We start from the raw sequence: 17,094 nt of genomic DNA, 5'->3' as shown, positions 1-17,094 counted from the left end.
TCCAGTTCCAGGAGACCTGTGGGCACCAGGCATGTTGTGTGGTACACATTTATACATGCAGGCAAATTACTTGTACACAAAAAAATAATTTTTTTAAAAAATACGTAAACGTTTCATAGCATTTATTCATCCAACAAATATCTTCACAGTGAAATCAACACAGCTCCATAACAATTTTTTCATAGAGAACTGGATGTATCATGCCCCAACTTTCTCTGGCTCACTCTTCTTTTGCCCCTGGGGGGGGGCTTTGGGGGAACTGCTACAAGTTCATCTTGGGACTTGAAGAGACCAAGTGAGCAGCTGGGGGTGGGAGGCAGCTGTTGCTGGAATTCCTACTGAAAAACCAGGCATCTCAAGTCTCGCCTTAGAGCAAACTTCCTGTTCCTTCCAAGGGAAGGGAAGATGCGTCGTGTGTCCTCATCTGTCATCCCATGCCTATGGGGGCAGCAGCCTTGAGGTCTTGAGAGGCAGGGAGACTGTAGGGGGAAACTGCTTGGCATCGAGTTTGTCCTTGTACTGCAGCTCAGGAGTAGCCAAGCGTTCACATTCCTCTTGGTCTTTCGGGCTCAGTCCGCTCTGAAGTACGTACCCCAAAACTTTAGCTGAACCGAACTGGAAAGGACGGAGCTTTACATCGGTGATGTATTTGGGGTCTAAAGCCTCACCTCCCATCAGGCAACGTTTAGCCAGAGCTTCCCTTCGAGCCCGGAGCTCAGCCACAGCACGTTGCAGCCGGCTGCGGCCATATTGCTCTATCCGCGCCCACAGACTACGGTTGAAGTGAGTGTAAAGAGCCCAGTCTAGGTTATTCCAAGCTCGGGCCCGTGCAGTCAGCTGCTGATCTTCACTATTCAACACACTCTTGTTGGCAGTCCCGAGCCTCTGCTCACCTCCAGCCTGGGCATTGTGCATGAAGCCCACCACGTCATCCAGACCCCAGCACAGGGCATCTGCCAACAGAACCAATGACTCGTCAAAGTACTCGGCCACCATGACCAAGTCAAAGACCGAATCCAGCCAGGCCAGACCCCACTGGATAAAAGATGAGGGCCGGAAATCTGAAGAGGCAAAGCCGGCTGGCTGCTGGTGACTATTAGCAGCTGTAGTCACAGGCTGGAAGAGAGTTCCAGGGCCAGCAGCAGAAGGCATAATATGTAGCTGGAGGGGGCTGGGGTCCCTGGGTAGATGAGGACTCACTCTCGTCTCTGGGGGGAAGGGCAACCCAAAGTCAAACCATAGTAAGTTGCGGGCATAGTGGTTGCCACGGCCCCCGGGTCTGTAGAAGGCTCGAGGATTGGACAGGAAGGCAGCCAAAGAAGGTGCCTTTCTGAAGGCTGATGAGGTTGATTTGTAGTAGGAGAAGGCAGAGCGGGCTAGAGCCGCTGGATCTCGGACAATGGAAAAGAAGAAGCTGTCAGAAGGCATGACCTGAAGTACCTGCAGAGGAAAGAAGGCAGACACAGAGAACGCTTGACTGAGTAAAAAATAAGTACAAGCTAAGGCTCTGGTGAGCCCCCTCGGAACGCTGCCTCCCCCCCACCCCCAGCTAAGCTTCCCTAATTAGCTGGGTGTTCTTGGGGGGGAAGTTATGTAACACCTCTAAGATTCAATTTGCTTCTCTGCAAAAAGGAAGTAAAGTCAGGGGTTCCCAGGTGAGATGAATACATGAGATAACAGCTAGTCAGAAATCCGGAACCCACAAAGCTCTAGGTCATTCATTTCCTTTGTGTCTTCTTTAGTTGATAAAAACTCTCAAACCTGGGGCTGGGGAAATGGCTCAGTCAATAAAGTGTTTGCCACACAGGCATGAGGACCCCAGTCCATACTCCCATAAAAGCCTGGCACAGTGGTGCTCACTCGTAAGTCCTGTGCCAAGGAGGCAGAGACAGGGCCATAAGCCCTGGGAGCTGGCTGGCACACACCTAAAACCTCTAAGGACCAGACTTGGTGTTTACTTCTGCAATAAAATTCCATTTGTATTCAGTTTTTGCATGTGCATATGTGTGAGTGTTCATGTGTGCGCACTTGTTTGTGTGACTCTGGGAGAGAACCTCAATTTCTCAGGTGTCATCCACCTTTGTTTTCAAGACAGGATCTCTCACTGGCCTGAGTGAGCGATCAACCAGGCAAGGCTGACTAGTCAGGGAGCCCCAGGGACTCTCCTATCTGCCTCCCTCCGAGCTGGGAACACAGAGTCTGCTACCAAGCCCAGCTTTCTTCCATCAGTTCTGGAAGTCAAATTCAGGTTCTAAAATTGCATGGTAAGCATTTTACTGTACCTCCCCAGCTCTATCCCTTTTTGAGATAGGGTCACACTTACACAGCCCAGGGTGGCCTTAAACTTAAGCTGAGCATTGTAATTACAGACAGGTGCCAACATGGCCAGTACACACACACACACACACACACACACACACACACACACACTCCTGTTAAATGCCTTTTCTGGGATTCTTAATCACAACTTCAAGAAAGCAATTGGCCTGAGGCTCCTCAAAATGGAAGGAGGGAGACATCAGTGGCAGGAACTGTGTTCTCAGGTTAGTCTAAGATGACTGCCACACAAGGCACAAGGCTCTTCTGTAACTCCAAAGATCTTGGAGAACAAGACACTCCTGAAGTATGGCACTGGCGGGAGGTGGGGGGAGGGCAGGACAGTGCTGGGAAATGGGTAAGGCTGGAGTCCGGGATGTGTCTATTACTCAACAGGTACCTTGAGAATCAGGCCTAGTTGTGCTGTAGCATAGCCCTGCAGACTGACTGATGTGGTATGTTAATAGCTCCCACACTCCCTGGAGGTATCTACCCTGAAAATGACTTTTATTTTATGGAATCTAACCTTTCTGTATCACAGTGGCAATTGGTAATAAGTCTGTCCTTAAGGAAGTTTTTAAAAATGAGGATCAGGGGCTGGACAGATGGCTCAGTGGTTAAGACCTTGTATACTGCAGTTGTGAGAATCGGTGTTCAGATCCCAGCACCCAGGTAATGAGATAGGTATCTCTACAAATGCCCGTAAGCCTGCCTCCAATAGGGGCAGAGACAGGAGGATCACTGGGCTAGCTGGCTTCCAACCTAGCTGAGAACCTAGCCCCATGTTCAGGGAGGGACCCTCTCTCCCTCCCTCCCTCCCTCCCTCAAAGGAACAGGCAGAGAATGATACCCGAGAACTCCCTGCTACCCTTTCTAAATGGCCTTGAACATGCACAGGCACACATTGTCTCTCTCACACACAAACAAATCTTCAGATGAATAAAATAAATACAATTGGGTCAATCTCCAAAATGATAATAGGAACTTATTTGGAATTTATGCTGTTATGCTACACATCTGGAAGCTATATGAGCAAGGCCCCAAATCAACAACAAGGCATTCCTGAGTCTTGAACCATCCCTCCTAAAAGAGAACAAATGGTTACATTTCTCATATCATCAAGAAATTTCATTCCCCAAACTCCTATACCGCCCCCCTCAACTCTGCAGGAGACAGCCAGAGAACAAATGACCATTTGTGAATGACCATTTTTAGATTTGAGAGTGGGGTTACATAGCAAAACAGACTGAAAATTTACTGAGAAAAAAAATATTTTTTTTTTTAAAGGCTCAGTGGCTAAACAGCTGCTGCACAGGTGTGAGGACCTGAGTTCGGATCCCCAGCACCCATGTAGGTAAAGCTAGATGTGGGGGCACGCCTCTGTTATCTCCAACCGTGAGGAGGGAGGTGGAGACAGGTGAGTCCTCAGAAACCCACAGACCGGCTACCCTGGAGCACAAGGCCACAAACTGCAGAAAAGATCCTGTCTCTCTGGAACGTGAGAACTAACACAAGGCTGCCCTCTGACTCTGACTGCCACACAGGCACTATGCTACGCACACACTGGGATCAGTTATGGGCACATCCTACAAAGGTTTTTTTTTTTTCTTTAACTGAATGTTTTTCATTTTCTTCCTTAATATGGCAACGCCCAGAGGGCAGAGCCTTTAAACTCTGGCTTTTTTGGAAAGCAGGTGGTAGTTAACTGTCCCTGGCACCAAAAATAACCGTTCCCAGTTCTGCCATTTGCTACTTGTGTGATTTTGGCATTTCACCGATGTCATCAGAGCCTTTGTGTCTTCAGGTATAAATCTGGATTAGTATAGGTGGAAGAATGTGGAAGTGCCTGGAACAGGGCATTGACCATGACGGTCATCTCTCAGCCATCAGAGGATCCCAGTGCAGTGGTGGTCTCTGGCCCACTCTTAAAGGTAGCCCCTTGTTATACAACAGTGGCCCCTTGCTGCCCCTGACATCACCTTCATGGTCCTCAGCTGTCTCTTCTGCCTTCAACAAGGGTGTACCAGGTGTGGTGGCTCATATATGTAATCCTAGCCCTTGGAAGGCTGAGGAAGGAGGATAGCCAAGAATTCAAGGAAAGCCTAGGGTACACAGCAAGAGCCTGTTCCAAAACAAAGTGTTTGGGCGGTCTCTGCTATTCTATAAACTGCACACACTCTCCTGATACACACATGTTTACATAAATCATCATGTCTTTGTGATGGTTTGCTTCCTCTAAGAACGCCCAATCTGGGCTGGGGATATAGCTCAGTGGGAAAATGCTTGCTTAGCGCACGTGGGGAATCACTTAGCGCACTAGGGTTCAATCCCTAGTACTTCATTAAAAAGCAAACAAAAACAAAACACCAAGAATATCTGATGTTTACTGGACACTGGCTTACACCTATAATTCTGGCACTCTGAGAGACTGAGATACAAGTACTGCCATGAGTTCCAGGTCATTCTGGGCTAATGTTGAGTGTCATAACGGTAAGTATCTCTCTCTCTCTCTCTCTCTCTCTCTCTCACACACACACACACACACACACTTCCCCTGGAAGAATGTCTGAGCTGGAGAACTAACTCACTTTGTAGAGTGCTTGCCTAGCATTCACAAAGTGCTGGGATCCATCCCCACCACTGTATAAAATTATAGTAGTTTCTGCCACCTGTACCCAACACTCTGGAGATGGAGGCGGGAGAATCAGGAGTTCAGTATCATCCTCAGCTACTGAGTTTGAAGCTAGTCAGAGCTACATGAGATCCAGTATCAAATACAGATGGACAGACAGACAGATCCAGTATCAAATATAGACAGAAGACAGACAGACACACACACACACGAGAAAGCAGGAAACATAATGAGCCTTTTCTCGAAAACCCCTTCTGATCTTTCTTTTAAGTTCCTTGCCCACCACATGAACCTCTCTGTTCTCCTGCCAGGTGCTCCTTATCCCTCATGGTGCTAGAATTACCGTGTGAGCCACCACGCCCAGTGCCCGTGTGCTTTCTGTTTCTCCCGACAAGCATTCACTGGTTTAAGCACGTGAGACAACGTGTTCATCTCTCCGATAAGATGCCTCCTTCGGGGTCAGAGCTGGGGTCTCTCTTGTTTCTTTTTGAGATAGAGGTATAGTTATGCAGCTCAGGTTGACCTTCAGCTATTTTTTTTAACTTTTTGAGATTGGATCCTTCTGGTTCCATCTCCCAAGTGCTAGGATTACAGGTGTGCACCTCCACACCTGGTTTATATGCTGCTAGGAATTGAATCCAGGGTCGTATACATGCTAGACAAGCAGTCTATCAGCTGGGCTACATCCCTAGTCTGACCTCCAGGAGCCTCCTGTCTCAACTTCCCAAGTTCCGGAATTACAGGTATATGCCATCATACTTTCAAAATGTCCAACTCTTCTTTCTGTTGAGGGCTTAACACAGAACTGACATGAAGTTTCAAACCATGGTTTTTATCCATAACCCCAGCGCTAGGGAGATGGAAACAGGATGATCCTGGGGCTCGCTGGCCAGCCAGGCTAGCTGAATCATTAAGTTCCAGGTTCAGTAAAAGACCCTGCCGGTCTCCAAAGCTAAGGTGGAAAGTAAGATACATATCTGGAGTTGATATCTGGCCTGACATCTGGCCCCCACAAGCACACACATCCTCCACACACAGATCCCACAGGAGAGAGGGAACACTTTAGCTCTGCCCCAGGCGGAGGACACTCAGAGAAAGAGCAACAGGAAACCTCACCTTTATATCCTAGGGCCCAGTTTGTGGGTGAACTCCCATACCAAGGATGAACCCCTCTTACAGGTCTTGACCACAAGCCTGAGATTTCTTGTCCATTCGTCTCCACCCTCCCTGTACCTCCTCACCTCTTTCAGGTTGAATCTCATGTGGTGACAGAGGATATGGAAAGGCTTCTTGGTGTCTGAATTCTGGGGGTGGTAGCCTTTGACCTTAGAGGCCTGGAAAAGCTTTGGGTAGCCAAACTGGTAGTGGGCAGGCAGGGCAAAGCGTAGCCCCTGCTGGTCCCCATAGCGATGAAGGAGATTGAGCACAGAACTGCTCCCAGATTTGTGTGTCTTCAAGAACACAAGCCGCTGTCGGGGGAGGCAAGACTTAACAGTTGGTCCCAGTGAAGGGATCCAGGACTGTCGGAGCTGCAGCCCCGGTAACCTGGAAAGAGAAAGGAAGTGGAGTGTCCTGTCCCTTGCCATTATGTGGAACAGGTGGGTCCTTGTGTTGAATGGGCAGCAGGAATGCCCCCCACCCCAGCATTTGCCCCCTAGAGTCACACATCCCCAGGTGGGATTAAGAAAGAGTAGGTTGGGGGTGGGGTATAGTCAGAGAGGTAAGGCAGGATGGGTACTCACCTCCTCTGGAATGGTCCCCCTAAGAGCTGGAGGCCAAATCCAATGGTCATGAAGACTCCCAGAGCCACCCCTAGGCTCCGAGGCCTCCAGAGCCTCATGGTCCTGACAGGAGACAGAGGACCCATGTGCCACAAGGCAGGTGACCCTAGGCAGGGACAGAGCCCGGGCCAAGAGCCATGGGTGGCAGAGACAGCTGGAGTTGGCTGTACAACCGTGGAAGACACCTTTTGGAGATCAGGGGCTCATTCCCCAGGCCTGCTCGCAGCCCTGGTTGAGTCTGCCCCCTGAGTTAGCAGATTTTTGCCTCTGTCAGCGTCTAGAAGGGAAATGAGGGGGGAAGGAGAGGAGTCTAAAGAGAAGGGCAGAACCTTTTCTTCTTCTGCCACTAAGACCTGAAGCGCGGATGGTGAGTGGCCCAGGGTGTGTGTGTGTGTGTGTGTGTGTGTGTGTGTGCGGGCGCTGCTCATGTGCATCCTTTACCCCAGACCCTTATAGATGACCTGACATCTATTCCCTGTTCTGCCAAACTTGTTTGTCTTCAGCCACCCCTCCCCAAACTCTCCGACTGTACCCCTCTCACAAACTTTGGATATTTGAAAGGGAAGGAGAGAAAGTCAGGACCCAGATCTCAAATGAAACAGACACCAAAAGAGATAGAATCTGTTCATGACCTTCTTTCCATCAGGGCATTGTCAAGCCAGGTCCTGGCTGCCTTCCGAGTCCCTCCGTCAATCACAAATAGGAATGAAGAACCTCCCTCCTTCTTGAGCTAGTTTAGGGGGAAACCTTAGAAGGGATGGGGTCGGGGGAACCAGAAAGGAAAAGGTTGGGTAACCTGGAGGAGGAAAGGGGGAGGGTGGACATAGAGGAGTGATGTGAGTCACTGCTCCTGCTGGCAAGGCTGTTTTTCACTCCACCAAGGCAGACCCCAAGTTCTAAAAGGGGCTGGTGGAAACGTGGGATGACAGAGCCCCTGGATGCACCCCATTCTGCTTATTAATCCTATCTATTAGTGCACGGGCGGGGGGAGACAGAGAGAGACAGAGAGACAGAGAGAAAAGAGAGAGAGACAGAGAGAGAGAGAGAGAGAGAGAGAGAGAGAGATTTTGATTGATTTTCTTTCCAGGACCTAAGCTTCCTGATGAATTTGGATTTAGCTCCACATTTTCAGATCACACCCTACAAGCAAAGATCAAGGTCCTTCCAGCAAGCGTTGACAGCCTCCTTCCCTGAATTGCCAGGGTGACCCCAAGCGAAAAGAATCCAAGCTTGCTATCCAGGGACTCGCCTCCTTCTGGCATTATCCCCAACTCCCTCCCCCACCACAGCCCCCAGAATTCAGCCAGCAAACTCCTGTATCCCCGAGCTAAACTTTATTTCCTCCCATCCACCTCAAGCTCTTCGCATTGCCCTCATCCCAGCTCACAGTCCCCTCTGCAGCTTTGGTGACTGCTTCATCTGTCGTCCGCCCTTTGTTAAGGGTCTTCTGAGAAACCTTCAGGTCTCCTTCCATAAATTCAAAGGTCCCTCCACTGGTCCCAGCCTCAGCTTCTCTAGCCACTCACCAGGCCACAAGGAGAGCAGGGGAAAAATCAGGTCGGGCTGTCCCAGCCACCGCCCGGCTCCTCGGATCAACTTTCTCTACAAACTTTTCTCAGCACCCAGACTCCTCCCACTCCCCTCCCTTTGTCCCGCCAGCCCAAGTAGCTGCTAACTTGCTTGCTTGGGCATTGATCCGTTCTCTCTGGGTCTCTCCCATCCCTGCCTCTTTATGCCGCTTTACCAATCTACTGGGGAAAAGATACCCTAGCCTGCCTTTGAAATGGCACTTATACCCTCCTTTCAAGAAGGAATCAATTACTTTTTTTTTTGACTTTCCACAAAACAAAAGATTTATTCAGGTGTGTGTGAGAGAGAAAGAGACAGACAGACACACACAGAGACAGAGAAGATTTGCCACTCTTACCCCGAAGGCAAAGGCAGTGGTGTGTTAACATAAATAGACCTGGTGTTCTGCACATTTTACAGCTACTTCCTCATGTGATTCCTGTTTGATCTTCACAATTCTTTTTTAATAGGCTAAGATATTTAGACCTCAGGCTTGGGAAATCTGGGGTTGTTCCTTAGGGCTGCTTGCTCCCAGGGAACAGTCTTCAAGAGGGAAGAAGCAGGTAGAAACTGAGCCAGTTACATATGCCCAGGAGGGAAATTAAAGAGTATGGAAACAGACTGCAAGAAAAGCACCTGCTCCACATGCACAAGAACCCAAGTTCAAATCCCCTGCACCCATGTGAAGAAGCTGGGCATGGCCACAAGTGCATCTGCCTGTAACTCCAGTGATATGGGATGGGCGGGGCATAAGAGGCACACTGGAGCTTGCTGGCTGACAGCCTAGCTCCAGATTCAGTGAGAATGCCTTCTCAAGGGGTTAATGCCCATACAGAGTGAAACAGCAGGACAGATTTTCTCCTCTGGCGTCTGGGTGTGCACATGCACACACCACACATACACGCACATGTATAAAAAGCCACACGTATGGTCCAATAAATTATTTATTTACCTATAAACACTGACTTTAACGCTGAAATATGAAATGGATGCTTGTGAAGGATGTGGATGGCAAAGGTCATAGGATGAGCCCCCCTCCCCCACTTAAGAAACAGATGCTTTTAAAGAGTCAACAGAACCCAGGTCATCTCCCCCATCCCCATCCTCTGTCCCACTGTCAACACCTAGCTTTTTGTGTGTGTGTGAGTTGTGTCCCCAACTCTCAATCCTCCTGCCTCAACCTCCCAAATAATGGGTTTACAGGCATGTGACATCACTCCCAGCTAGGTTTATTTGTCCATCTTCAATACCAGGTATCCCCCATGCCAACAGTCCCCCCTCCCACTTCCAAGTTCCTTCAACCCGTTCCCCAACAGCCCACCTCCTGCCTTTTGCATCAGTGAACCCCACACCTTAAAAGAGCTGAACCACACTCCTTTCCTAAATAAATATCCCCAGTTCCCAAATGAAAAAATAAATATTGTAAACACCCATCTGCCTCCAGCCCAACAATGGGAAACTCCTGGATCTGGGGCCCCAGCCATTCACCCACCAAGTCCCTTTCTACTTCTCTGTAGCCCCCTTCCACTCTTCCTCATGCTCAGCTGAGAAAGGTGGAGAGGAAAGGGCCATTAACCCTTCTGATGCTAGGGCACCCCTCCCTGGTTATCGAAGTCCAAGCAGGGTCAGGGCTGAGGGAAAGAGGATGAGGATGAGTGGAACGTGGGGACCAACAGACGATCCCAGATTCCTGCTCCTGCCCTGGTTATATCTGGCACTGCCACTTCCTCCTTTGACCCCAAGGCCATCCCTTCGAGGAGGGCGAGGTGGCCTTGCAGGCCTGGCTGGGGGAACCACAGGCGCTGCCCCAGCTTTCCAGTCATCTGCGTACTGTTGTCCCCCTCCGGAGCCGCTGGCGTCTTCATCTGTGCAGATGGAGAGGAACAGAGGTCGGTACAGAAAGGAAGAGGAAGAGAGGTAGGAATGATGCATACGGGAGGGGAATTGAGGCAAGACACAAAGTACACGTTTGTGTATATAGGCATGCATGAAAATGTCAAAATGAACCCCATTATTTTGCATAATTAATATACAAAAAAAAAGAGATAAAGAGAGGCAAGAGAAGGACACACATAAGAGTGATGGACAGGAATGCCGGGGGAGGGAACGCACAATCAGAAATCAGAAGCCAGACATGGAGATGGGACAAGGTAATGAGATGGGAAAGCCAGTGTCAGAAAAAGGACAGAAGTGGGTACATCGGGAGAGCAGACAAGAAGTCACAGAGAACAAAAGCAGAGAAAGGGGCGGGGGGGGGGGGGGGGAGGAGGGAGAGTGACCAAGACAAAGAATAAACCATGAATGTTTCTCTTTTTGGCTAATCTGGCGGTGGAGGGCAGCCCAGTGGTACCACAGCTAGCTTCCCTGTCCCCCCACTACTGCTCTTTACAGTAAGTTTCCTCAGTGTTCTCTGTAGGAATGTTTGTCTTCGCTGCAATCAAGGACGGAGACCTTTGCGAGGGGGCGGGGCTAACGGGGCAATGAGTGGGACTCAAAGGGAGCCGGCGGGAGCAGAGGCGCAGTGGGGGGTGATGGTGTCTGGGGCCACCAGGAGTTCCAAGAGCGGGTACTTGAGAGGGCCATAAACGGGCAGGGAGGTAGTGGGCTGGGCTCCAGAGCAGTGAGCTGGCTCTCAGCAGGGGTAAAAGTTAGAGGGCAGTGGGCGGGACTTGAGAAGCAATGGGCAGGCCCCTAGGGGAGACTCGCTGGACACTGTCCCTAGGCGGGGGCAAGGGGCGGTGCCGAGTGGGTTTCTGGGCCTCACCAGCGTCGTGCATGTCAAGGTCCTGACCCAGGGCAGCTGCCTTCATTCGAGCCGTAGCTGCTCTGAGATGTAGCCTCCGCCGCCGCGTCGGGACGTCGGGGTCAGAGGGATCCAGCTCCGGATTGCGGAGCTGCTCGTTCAAGGAGCCCACGACCACAGGCGACAGATACCTAGGAACACACCACCGCGAAGGCTCCCGCTGCCTTCCTTCCCTCTATCTGCTGCCCAACTCCCGCCACCACCGCCAGAAACTCACCGGCCTCTGCCAACGCCAGTCCAGCAGGGTGCCGCCTCCTGCGAGAGGTCTGCCGCCATGCGGGAGTCCCCGCACACGGTCACGGGCAATCCGGCCCAGAAGCCCCGCACGCGACCAACTCTCTCTCGGAGCTCCCCTACCTGCACGACGGAAAACAAAGCTGCAGCGCGTCCAGCGCGGTCGTGCCACACCCACCTGCACCCGCAGTTCCTCTACACACCAGGCGGTGCAGATTAGTGCCCGCCGCCGTTGTGGGCCGTTCTTCCTCGGCTGCTGCCCTCCACGGGCGGCTAGCCTCTTCTCGGGGCGCTGGTGCTCGGCGGTTACGAGACTGCACTGGATGTGGGGTCCCGCATTCCTGAAATACCTGTGCACAGGAAAAGACCCCAACACAGCCACTCTGAAGCAAACCACACTGTGCCCCACCCCCGAGTCTACAGTCTCCCCACATGACCTATTGTCTCCGACACTCACACCGAAAGCCACACCTCACCCCTACCCTTCTACCCTTCCCTCTCTATACCTTGGCTGACACCTTCACACTGTTTTCCTGCAGGTGCATCAAACCTTCTGAGATCTTCACCCCAATGGACTCAGCAGCCAGCTCAAAGGAAAAGGGTCCCTGGAGTTTCTCAGCCAACAGCAGGAGACCATCTTGAGGGAAGGAGGGGAAAGATAAAGTAGAGGGTATGCACTGAACCAGGGCATTCCCACAAATCTCACTACAGACTTAGGAAAGAGCAATTTGCTTGCGTGGAGATGGTGTGTGTGTGATTAAATGAAAAGCCCCCTCCCTTTTACCCCCCTTCCCAGTTTGGTTTTAGGCCACCCTCTCCTTACACAAATGGTCCCCAACCTTACTCAGGGCCCTCCTCTACTACTCAGGCTTTCTTGAGCCCCCTCACCCAGATATCCGCCCCATTCAGGCTCCAGTCCCCTGCTGCTGAGGCAGCCATGGGCCACATTGAGACAGAAGCCCCGGCAGGGCATAAGCGAGGGGACTCCCCGACAAAGTGGGCAGCCGATCAGACGCATCAGGGCCTGCCTGCAGCCTTCCAACACGGGCACCTGGTGGGTAGAGAAAGGGTCTGGGCATCCATGAACACCTAAGCTGCCTTAGCAAGCCTGGTGCTGGGCATAGAGAGACCAGAGATCCTGACCCACCTCCCCAGGCTATCTGTTGGAAGCTGGATGTGAGCAACTGTGGCTGGTGACCCCATATGGCATTTGGTGACACCACCAGACTGCTACAAGGCTGGGCTGCGAAGGGGAGTACCCAGTGGCAAAGGTTTCTGATTCTATTTCATGAGAAGTGTTTGACTAGGGTATTACTGGGGAGGAGGTGGTAAGGAGAGAGTCAGGCCCAAGAGTGAGCCCAGGATGACTGAGGAGAGACGGGGGAGGCAGGAGGTGAGGTTAGGACAGGACCAGGGATGCAGCGAGGCCTTCAGCTGCAGGGAGGAGGGAGGGGGCACCAAGGGGACCACCACAATCTTGAACCGCTATGGAAATGAACAAGCCCTCCAAGACCGGTAGAAGGTGTCATCAGAAGGGAGGGTCAGAGACCCAGTGGAGGCCTGACTCTGGCCTGCCTTCCTGATGTACCCTGGAACACCAGAGCCCAGGAGCAGACAAGGGACAGCTCCAGGCCTCTCCCGCCAGCTGGTGCCTATCTTCTTCACTCCCTGAGCTTTGTCCATTTCAGGTCCCCGCTAACCTTAAGGGCTTCGCTGACCACATTTCTTCCGGTCTCCAGACCCTGGACCAAGGCCCGGGCTGCCACCAGTGCCCGGGTTATCTGGGAAAAAGAAGGTGAGGGGAAAAAAAGCCACAAAAATTATTATGAGTTAGGCAAGACTGGAGCTGAGAGACAATAGGAGGTTGGGTCTGTGGGATTAACTTGGGGTGGGTACACTGTTGGGTGATGTAAGAGGGAGGTTCAATAGCTCCAAAGGAATTATCATCTAGAAATATTGGGTGTTTGGGAAGAGCTGGTAGGGTTGTATGGAACAAGGTTTAGAGTTAGACTGTGTATCAGAACACTGAACTTAGAAGGAGATGTGGAGTCCAGCATTACTCCTCACTGGCTATGGGACTTCCTTGGGAGCCCCATTTTTCTCCTTCAAAAAGTAAGGATGCTCTTATCTACCTCAAACAATTATGGTGACAATCCAATGTGATACCATGGACTGCCCAGCTTATGTTTAACTGGATCACAGGAAGTCACTGTGTGAGACATAGAGACGACTAGCTGGGGACGGAGGGCCAAGTGAGTATATAAAGTAGGGCAAAGAATGAGGGTGGGCATGTAGTTAGAGGAGACCAAGGGACACTGGTCAGGCACAGGTGACCAAGACTTGAGAAGGGATCACCAAGCCAGAGAAAGGCTGAGGTGCAGGGCATAAGATCAGAGGTGACATGGGCACAAAACGGGAGACTGTCTTGGAGATGATGGCTCATAAATTAGGACACTAGGTCAGAAGCTGCTGAAGCTCAGGTCGTGGGACCCCCTCACCTGTAGGCGGAGGCGGCGAGGTGAGTCCCCGAAGGGCTGCAGAGAGCCATCAGCAGTAGAGGTGAGCCGAGTAAGGCAGAGCAGGAAGTCAGGAGGAAAGCTGTACTGTGGGTGCAGCAAAGGGAAGGCTCTCTCCAGAAGCTGTGCCCAGAAATCCGCTAAGGTGTCATCTAACCCCTCGCCAGACTTCTCATAGTAGTCCCGCAGGCCAGAGAACAGGCTATTGAAGATGGTGGCGTGCTGGGAATACAGGCGACCATAGGAATGCGAGAAGAGCTGGGCCAAAGAATGCTGGGATATGGACAGCATCTCCCGAAAAAACTCTGGCAAAGGTGGAGGGATGAGAAGAGGGAATAGGGAGGGGGAGAGCAGAGACAGGGCAGAGACCGGAGGGAGTGAGGAAAAGAGGAGGCAAAAGAGTTAGAAAACTGAGCAAGTCAGAGATCTGGCAGACTAGGAATGAGCAGGGCAGGGGCCTGGAGAGAATGCAGAGTGGGAATTGGAGCCAGGCAGGACCGGGCAGTTGCGGGGAGCTCTGGGGTGACTGCAAGAGGTGGGGACAGGGGCTGGGTGGGAATCATCAACATAAAGAGGCGTGGAACCCATTTGGAGGCCCCCAAAGGTCCTCACCATTAAACTTTCTATGCCGGGCAGCGAGTGTGTGAGTCAGGAAGGAGCCACTGTCCTCCACCAGGCCACGGAAGGTGACCTCAGCATCCCTGATCAACTTCTGCTCCGTCTCACTGGAACAGCAGGTGTACTCCTGAGGACAGATCTGAAGGTGCTCACCTGGGCAGAGGAAACGGGGAGGAACAGTGGACAGCAAGGCGGGATATTAGGATTTTCCCTCCATCTCCCACCTGTCTCAGGAGGTTGGTCATTCTCTTCCACCTGCCTGGCCGCCTTTTTCTTTGTCTGCCCCTTCAGCCCTACCCGAACCCTCCTTTACTGTCCCTCGCCCACCCCAGTTCACCCCTATTTGTCATGGGATCATCTATTTGACAGCTGCCTCGAGGGCCAAATTAGTGACCAGGGTGTCTTCAGGTGACTCTTCCCAACACGGCAGACGCCACGCCTCCAAGGATTAATGGGACTCCAAGGATTAATGGGACATCTACGGGGTGAAGAATGGGGTTTGTAGGGGTGGGGCTACTAGGTGAGCAAAAGTATTATTATAAAAAAAGCTCACAGAAATTGCAAGGGAATTCCTGGTTGCTAAGAAAGCCACTAACGGGTATGCTAATTACAGAGAGGGAATTCCTTGGGTGGGGATTCAACGAGTGCTATTATGTGAGCAGCAGGGGTTCTTGTGATCCTGGTAAGGAAGTTACAGGAGGAGAAGAAAGATGCCTACGAGATGAGACAATTACCACAATGGTCACTGAAAGGAAAGAGTCATTGTGAGACGGGAGGACCTGTCCCCGCCCCCTCCCATCCCTGACTTTTTAGTCTTCCTCTTTCTTCTCACCTGAGATGAGGGAGGGAGGGATGAGAGTTAAGCTATATCCCCGGGCTCCCAGCACCTGCCGAGTCTCTGCACAACTCCGGACGACCTTTGCCTCACTCCCAGGTCCCGGACCAGGACCGGGACACAGAGGGAGCAGCAAAAGCAGGAGAGGACGCAGCGCGGACATAGCTGCTCTCCTCCCTGGGACGGGGCAAAGTGGGTCCTAAGGAGGAAAGGAGAGTCCACAGAACTCTCTAGAATTCCTTTCTCGGCCGCGGGACGTCTCGAAGAACAGAGAAAGAGCGTGCACCACAAAACTGAGCAACCCCAGCACGGTAGCTGGACCAGGCGGCATCTGCGGAGACAATGGGAGCCAGGGAGCGGGACAGGGGGCGGGGCCCGAAGCGGGGGCCCGCCAATGATGAGAAGAAACCGGCCTCGGGGGCGGGGTCAGGGGAGAATTGAAGCCAATGTGGAAGGGGAGCTCGGCAGGGGGCGGAACGCGGGCACAGCGGAGGTTGCAGAGGTGGAGGGGGCGGGGGATGTGGGATGTGGCCCTAAGGAGGGGCGTGGCTTTCTCGCTCGAAAGGCGGGGCTTGCGTGAAACTGAGCCTATTGCAGTTGAGAAACCGGGCTGAAGGCAGTAGCAGAACGCTCAGCCAATGGAGGGGGGCAGAGACGCAAAGGAGGCGTGGCCAGGGTGGAGCGACCCTCGCTGGCGCTCGAGCCCACGTGACAGGAATGCATGCCTCACGCCTGGTGGCTGCTCGAAGCCGAGCGCGCCGTGTGACCGGAACGTGTTTAGCACGAGCTTGCGCTCCCCTGAATCTCGCGACATTTCTCAGCCGCGCGAAGGACAGTTAATCTCGCGCCTGCGCACAGCGGATCTCGTGCCTTCCCGCGTTTTTCGAGACTTATCGGCCCGCCTCCTGAGGAAGAAAAGCCGCGGCGGTGGGCGTCTCTGTCAGAGGCGGGATGTCCACTGAGGCCTGAAAGGACCCCGGAGGTGGTGGCCTTCCTTCATGCGTGTGCATCCATCGCCAACAGTGAGGTTGACCCATTGAACCCACGATAAGGCCGCGTTCCGACCCTCCTGCCCCCTGCCCCTCGGTCCTCGGCACCTCTGTGGATTCCACTATGGAAGCCCCGGAGAGACGAGTCGTCTCCCAAAGGGAAGCCCCCCTAAGCTCGAACAAGCAAGCTTCCTAGGGTCGGCCTTAGACGGCGCTTTCTGGAAACGGATGCGCACTTCCTTTACCCTTCGTAATGTTTCTGGCCTAATTCAAAGGACATCTCTATCTATCTCCGAATCATCCAGAGCTCCAGGAGGCGATTTCCAGAAATGGAAATCAGAGGGGTAGTGCTGAGGGCTGCATTTGTCAGCTAAGCCTCATTCTCTTACTCCAGCCAGTTTATGGCCGCCCCCTCCAGTGAAAGGGATTCACGCCTAAAGCTATTTATTTATTTATTTGCCTGTACTGAAGATTGGACCCCAAGTCTTAAATGTGTTAGCCTAGCCTTCTACCTATAATCCCCAGGACACACTCCCCACCCCACCCCTTAACCATTTATTTTGAGATAAGGGCTTACTAAATTGCTGGGGCTAGTCTGAAATGGATTCCATAGTCCAGGCTGGCTTTGAATTTGGTGACCTTCCTGCCTCAGTCTCCCAATTAGCCTGCAGCATCACCGCCACCCCATTCAGGTTTCTGTATGCCAACCCTTGATGCAGTCGTGACCTGAGTACCTCTCTGTATTGTTTTTGGGGCCCCAGCCCCACACCCTGTCCTAGGCAAGAAAATGGTTGGGGCAGG

General features: G+C 52.2%; 3 protein-coding genes across 5 annotated transcripts in view; 1 reads left to right on the top strand and 2 right to left on the bottom strand.

Moving 5' to 3' along the window:
- Positions 1-113: 113 nt before the first annotated feature.
- On the bottom strand, positions 114-8,285 carry Gal3st4 (galactose-3-O-sulfotransferase 4). 2 transcript variants are annotated; one of them, XM_041648699.1, is made up of 4 exons: positions 8,256-8,285; positions 6,691-6,792; positions 6,190-6,493; positions 114-1,440 (listed from the first exon to the last, which is right to left on the bottom strand). In XM_041648699.1, exons 2-4 carry the CDS (start codon positions 6,786-6,788, stop codon positions 439-441), a joined length of 1,404 nt encoding a protein of 467 aa, XP_041504633.1. In that variant the 5' UTR covers positions 6,789-6,792; positions 8,256-8,285; the 3' UTR covers positions 114-438. The 2 variants fall into 2 exon arrangements, with proteins under 2 accessions (XP_041504633.1, XP_041504632.1); XM_041648698.1 differs by lacking the exon at positions 8,256-8,285 and having other exon boundaries at positions 6,691-6,818.
- Positions 6,933-15,592, bottom strand: Gpc2 (glypican 2). Of its 2 annotated transcripts, none has more exons than XM_041648697.1 (10): positions 15,302-15,592; positions 14,464-14,622; positions 13,834-14,156; positions 13,036-13,116; positions 12,224-12,386; positions 11,842-11,972; positions 11,539-11,685; positions 11,319-11,458; positions 11,063-11,232; positions 6,933-7,006 (listed from the first exon to the last, which is right to left on the bottom strand). In XM_041648697.1, exons 1-10 carry the CDS (start codon positions 15,465-15,467, stop codon positions 6,933-6,935), a joined length of 1,554 nt encoding a protein of 517 aa, XP_041504631.1. In that variant the 5' UTR covers positions 15,468-15,592. The 2 variants fall into 2 exon arrangements, with proteins under 2 accessions (XP_041504631.1, XP_041504630.1); XM_041648696.1 differs by lacking the exon at positions 6,933-7,006 and adding an exon at positions 9,247-10,163.
- Stag3 (stromal antigen 3) overlaps positions 11,963-17,094 on the top strand; it is a 36,977-nt gene continuing 31,845 nt past the window's right edge. The window contains exons 1-3 of the mRNA XM_041648695.1: positions 11,963-12,005; positions 13,024-13,130; positions 14,488-14,614. The gene's annotated coding sequence lies outside the window, so the exon portion shown is untranslated. The remainder of the gene's footprint in view (positions 12,006-13,023; positions 13,131-14,487; positions 14,615-17,094) is intronic.

The sequence above is a fragment of the Microtus oregoni genome, unplaced genomic scaffold, assembly GCF_018167655.1.
Source record: "Microtus oregoni isolate MIOR12 unplaced genomic scaffold, Mior012 000003F_ref0000135, whole genome shotgun sequence".
NCBI lineage: Eukaryota > Metazoa > Chordata > Mammalia > Rodentia > Cricetidae > Microtus > Microtus oregoni.
Note: the sequence above shows the minus strand (reverse complement) of the source record. Positions and strands in the feature narration are given on the sequence as shown.

Bases quoted from the DNA above. Each gene is read 5' to 3' on its own strand.
- Gal3st4 (XM_041648698.1), bottom strand. From the start codon at position 6,815: ATGGGTCCTCTGTCTCCTGTCAGGACCATGAGGCTCTGGAGGCCTCGG. The intron at 6,494-6,690 runs GTGAGTACCCAT...TTCTCTTTCCAG, and splicing joins GGGGGACCATTCCAGAGGAG to GTTACCGGGGCTGCAGCTCC. The intron at 1,441-6,189 runs GTGAGGAGGTAC...TTTCCTCTGCAG, and splicing joins TGAGATTCAACCTGAAAGAG to GTACTTCAGGTCATGCCTTC.
- Gpc2 (XM_041648696.1), bottom strand. From the start codon at position 15,467: ATGTCCGCGCTGCGTCCTCTCCTGCTTTTGCTGCTCCCTCTGTGTCCC. The intron at 13,117-13,833 runs GTGAGGGGGTCC...TCTTTTTCCCAG, and splicing joins CTCGCCGCCTCCGCCTACAG to ATAACCCGGGCACTGGTGGC. The intron at 11,459-11,538 runs GTGTGTAGAGGA...TCCGTCGTGCAG, and splicing joins GCACTAATCTGCACCGCCTG to GTAGGGGAGCTCCGAGAGAG.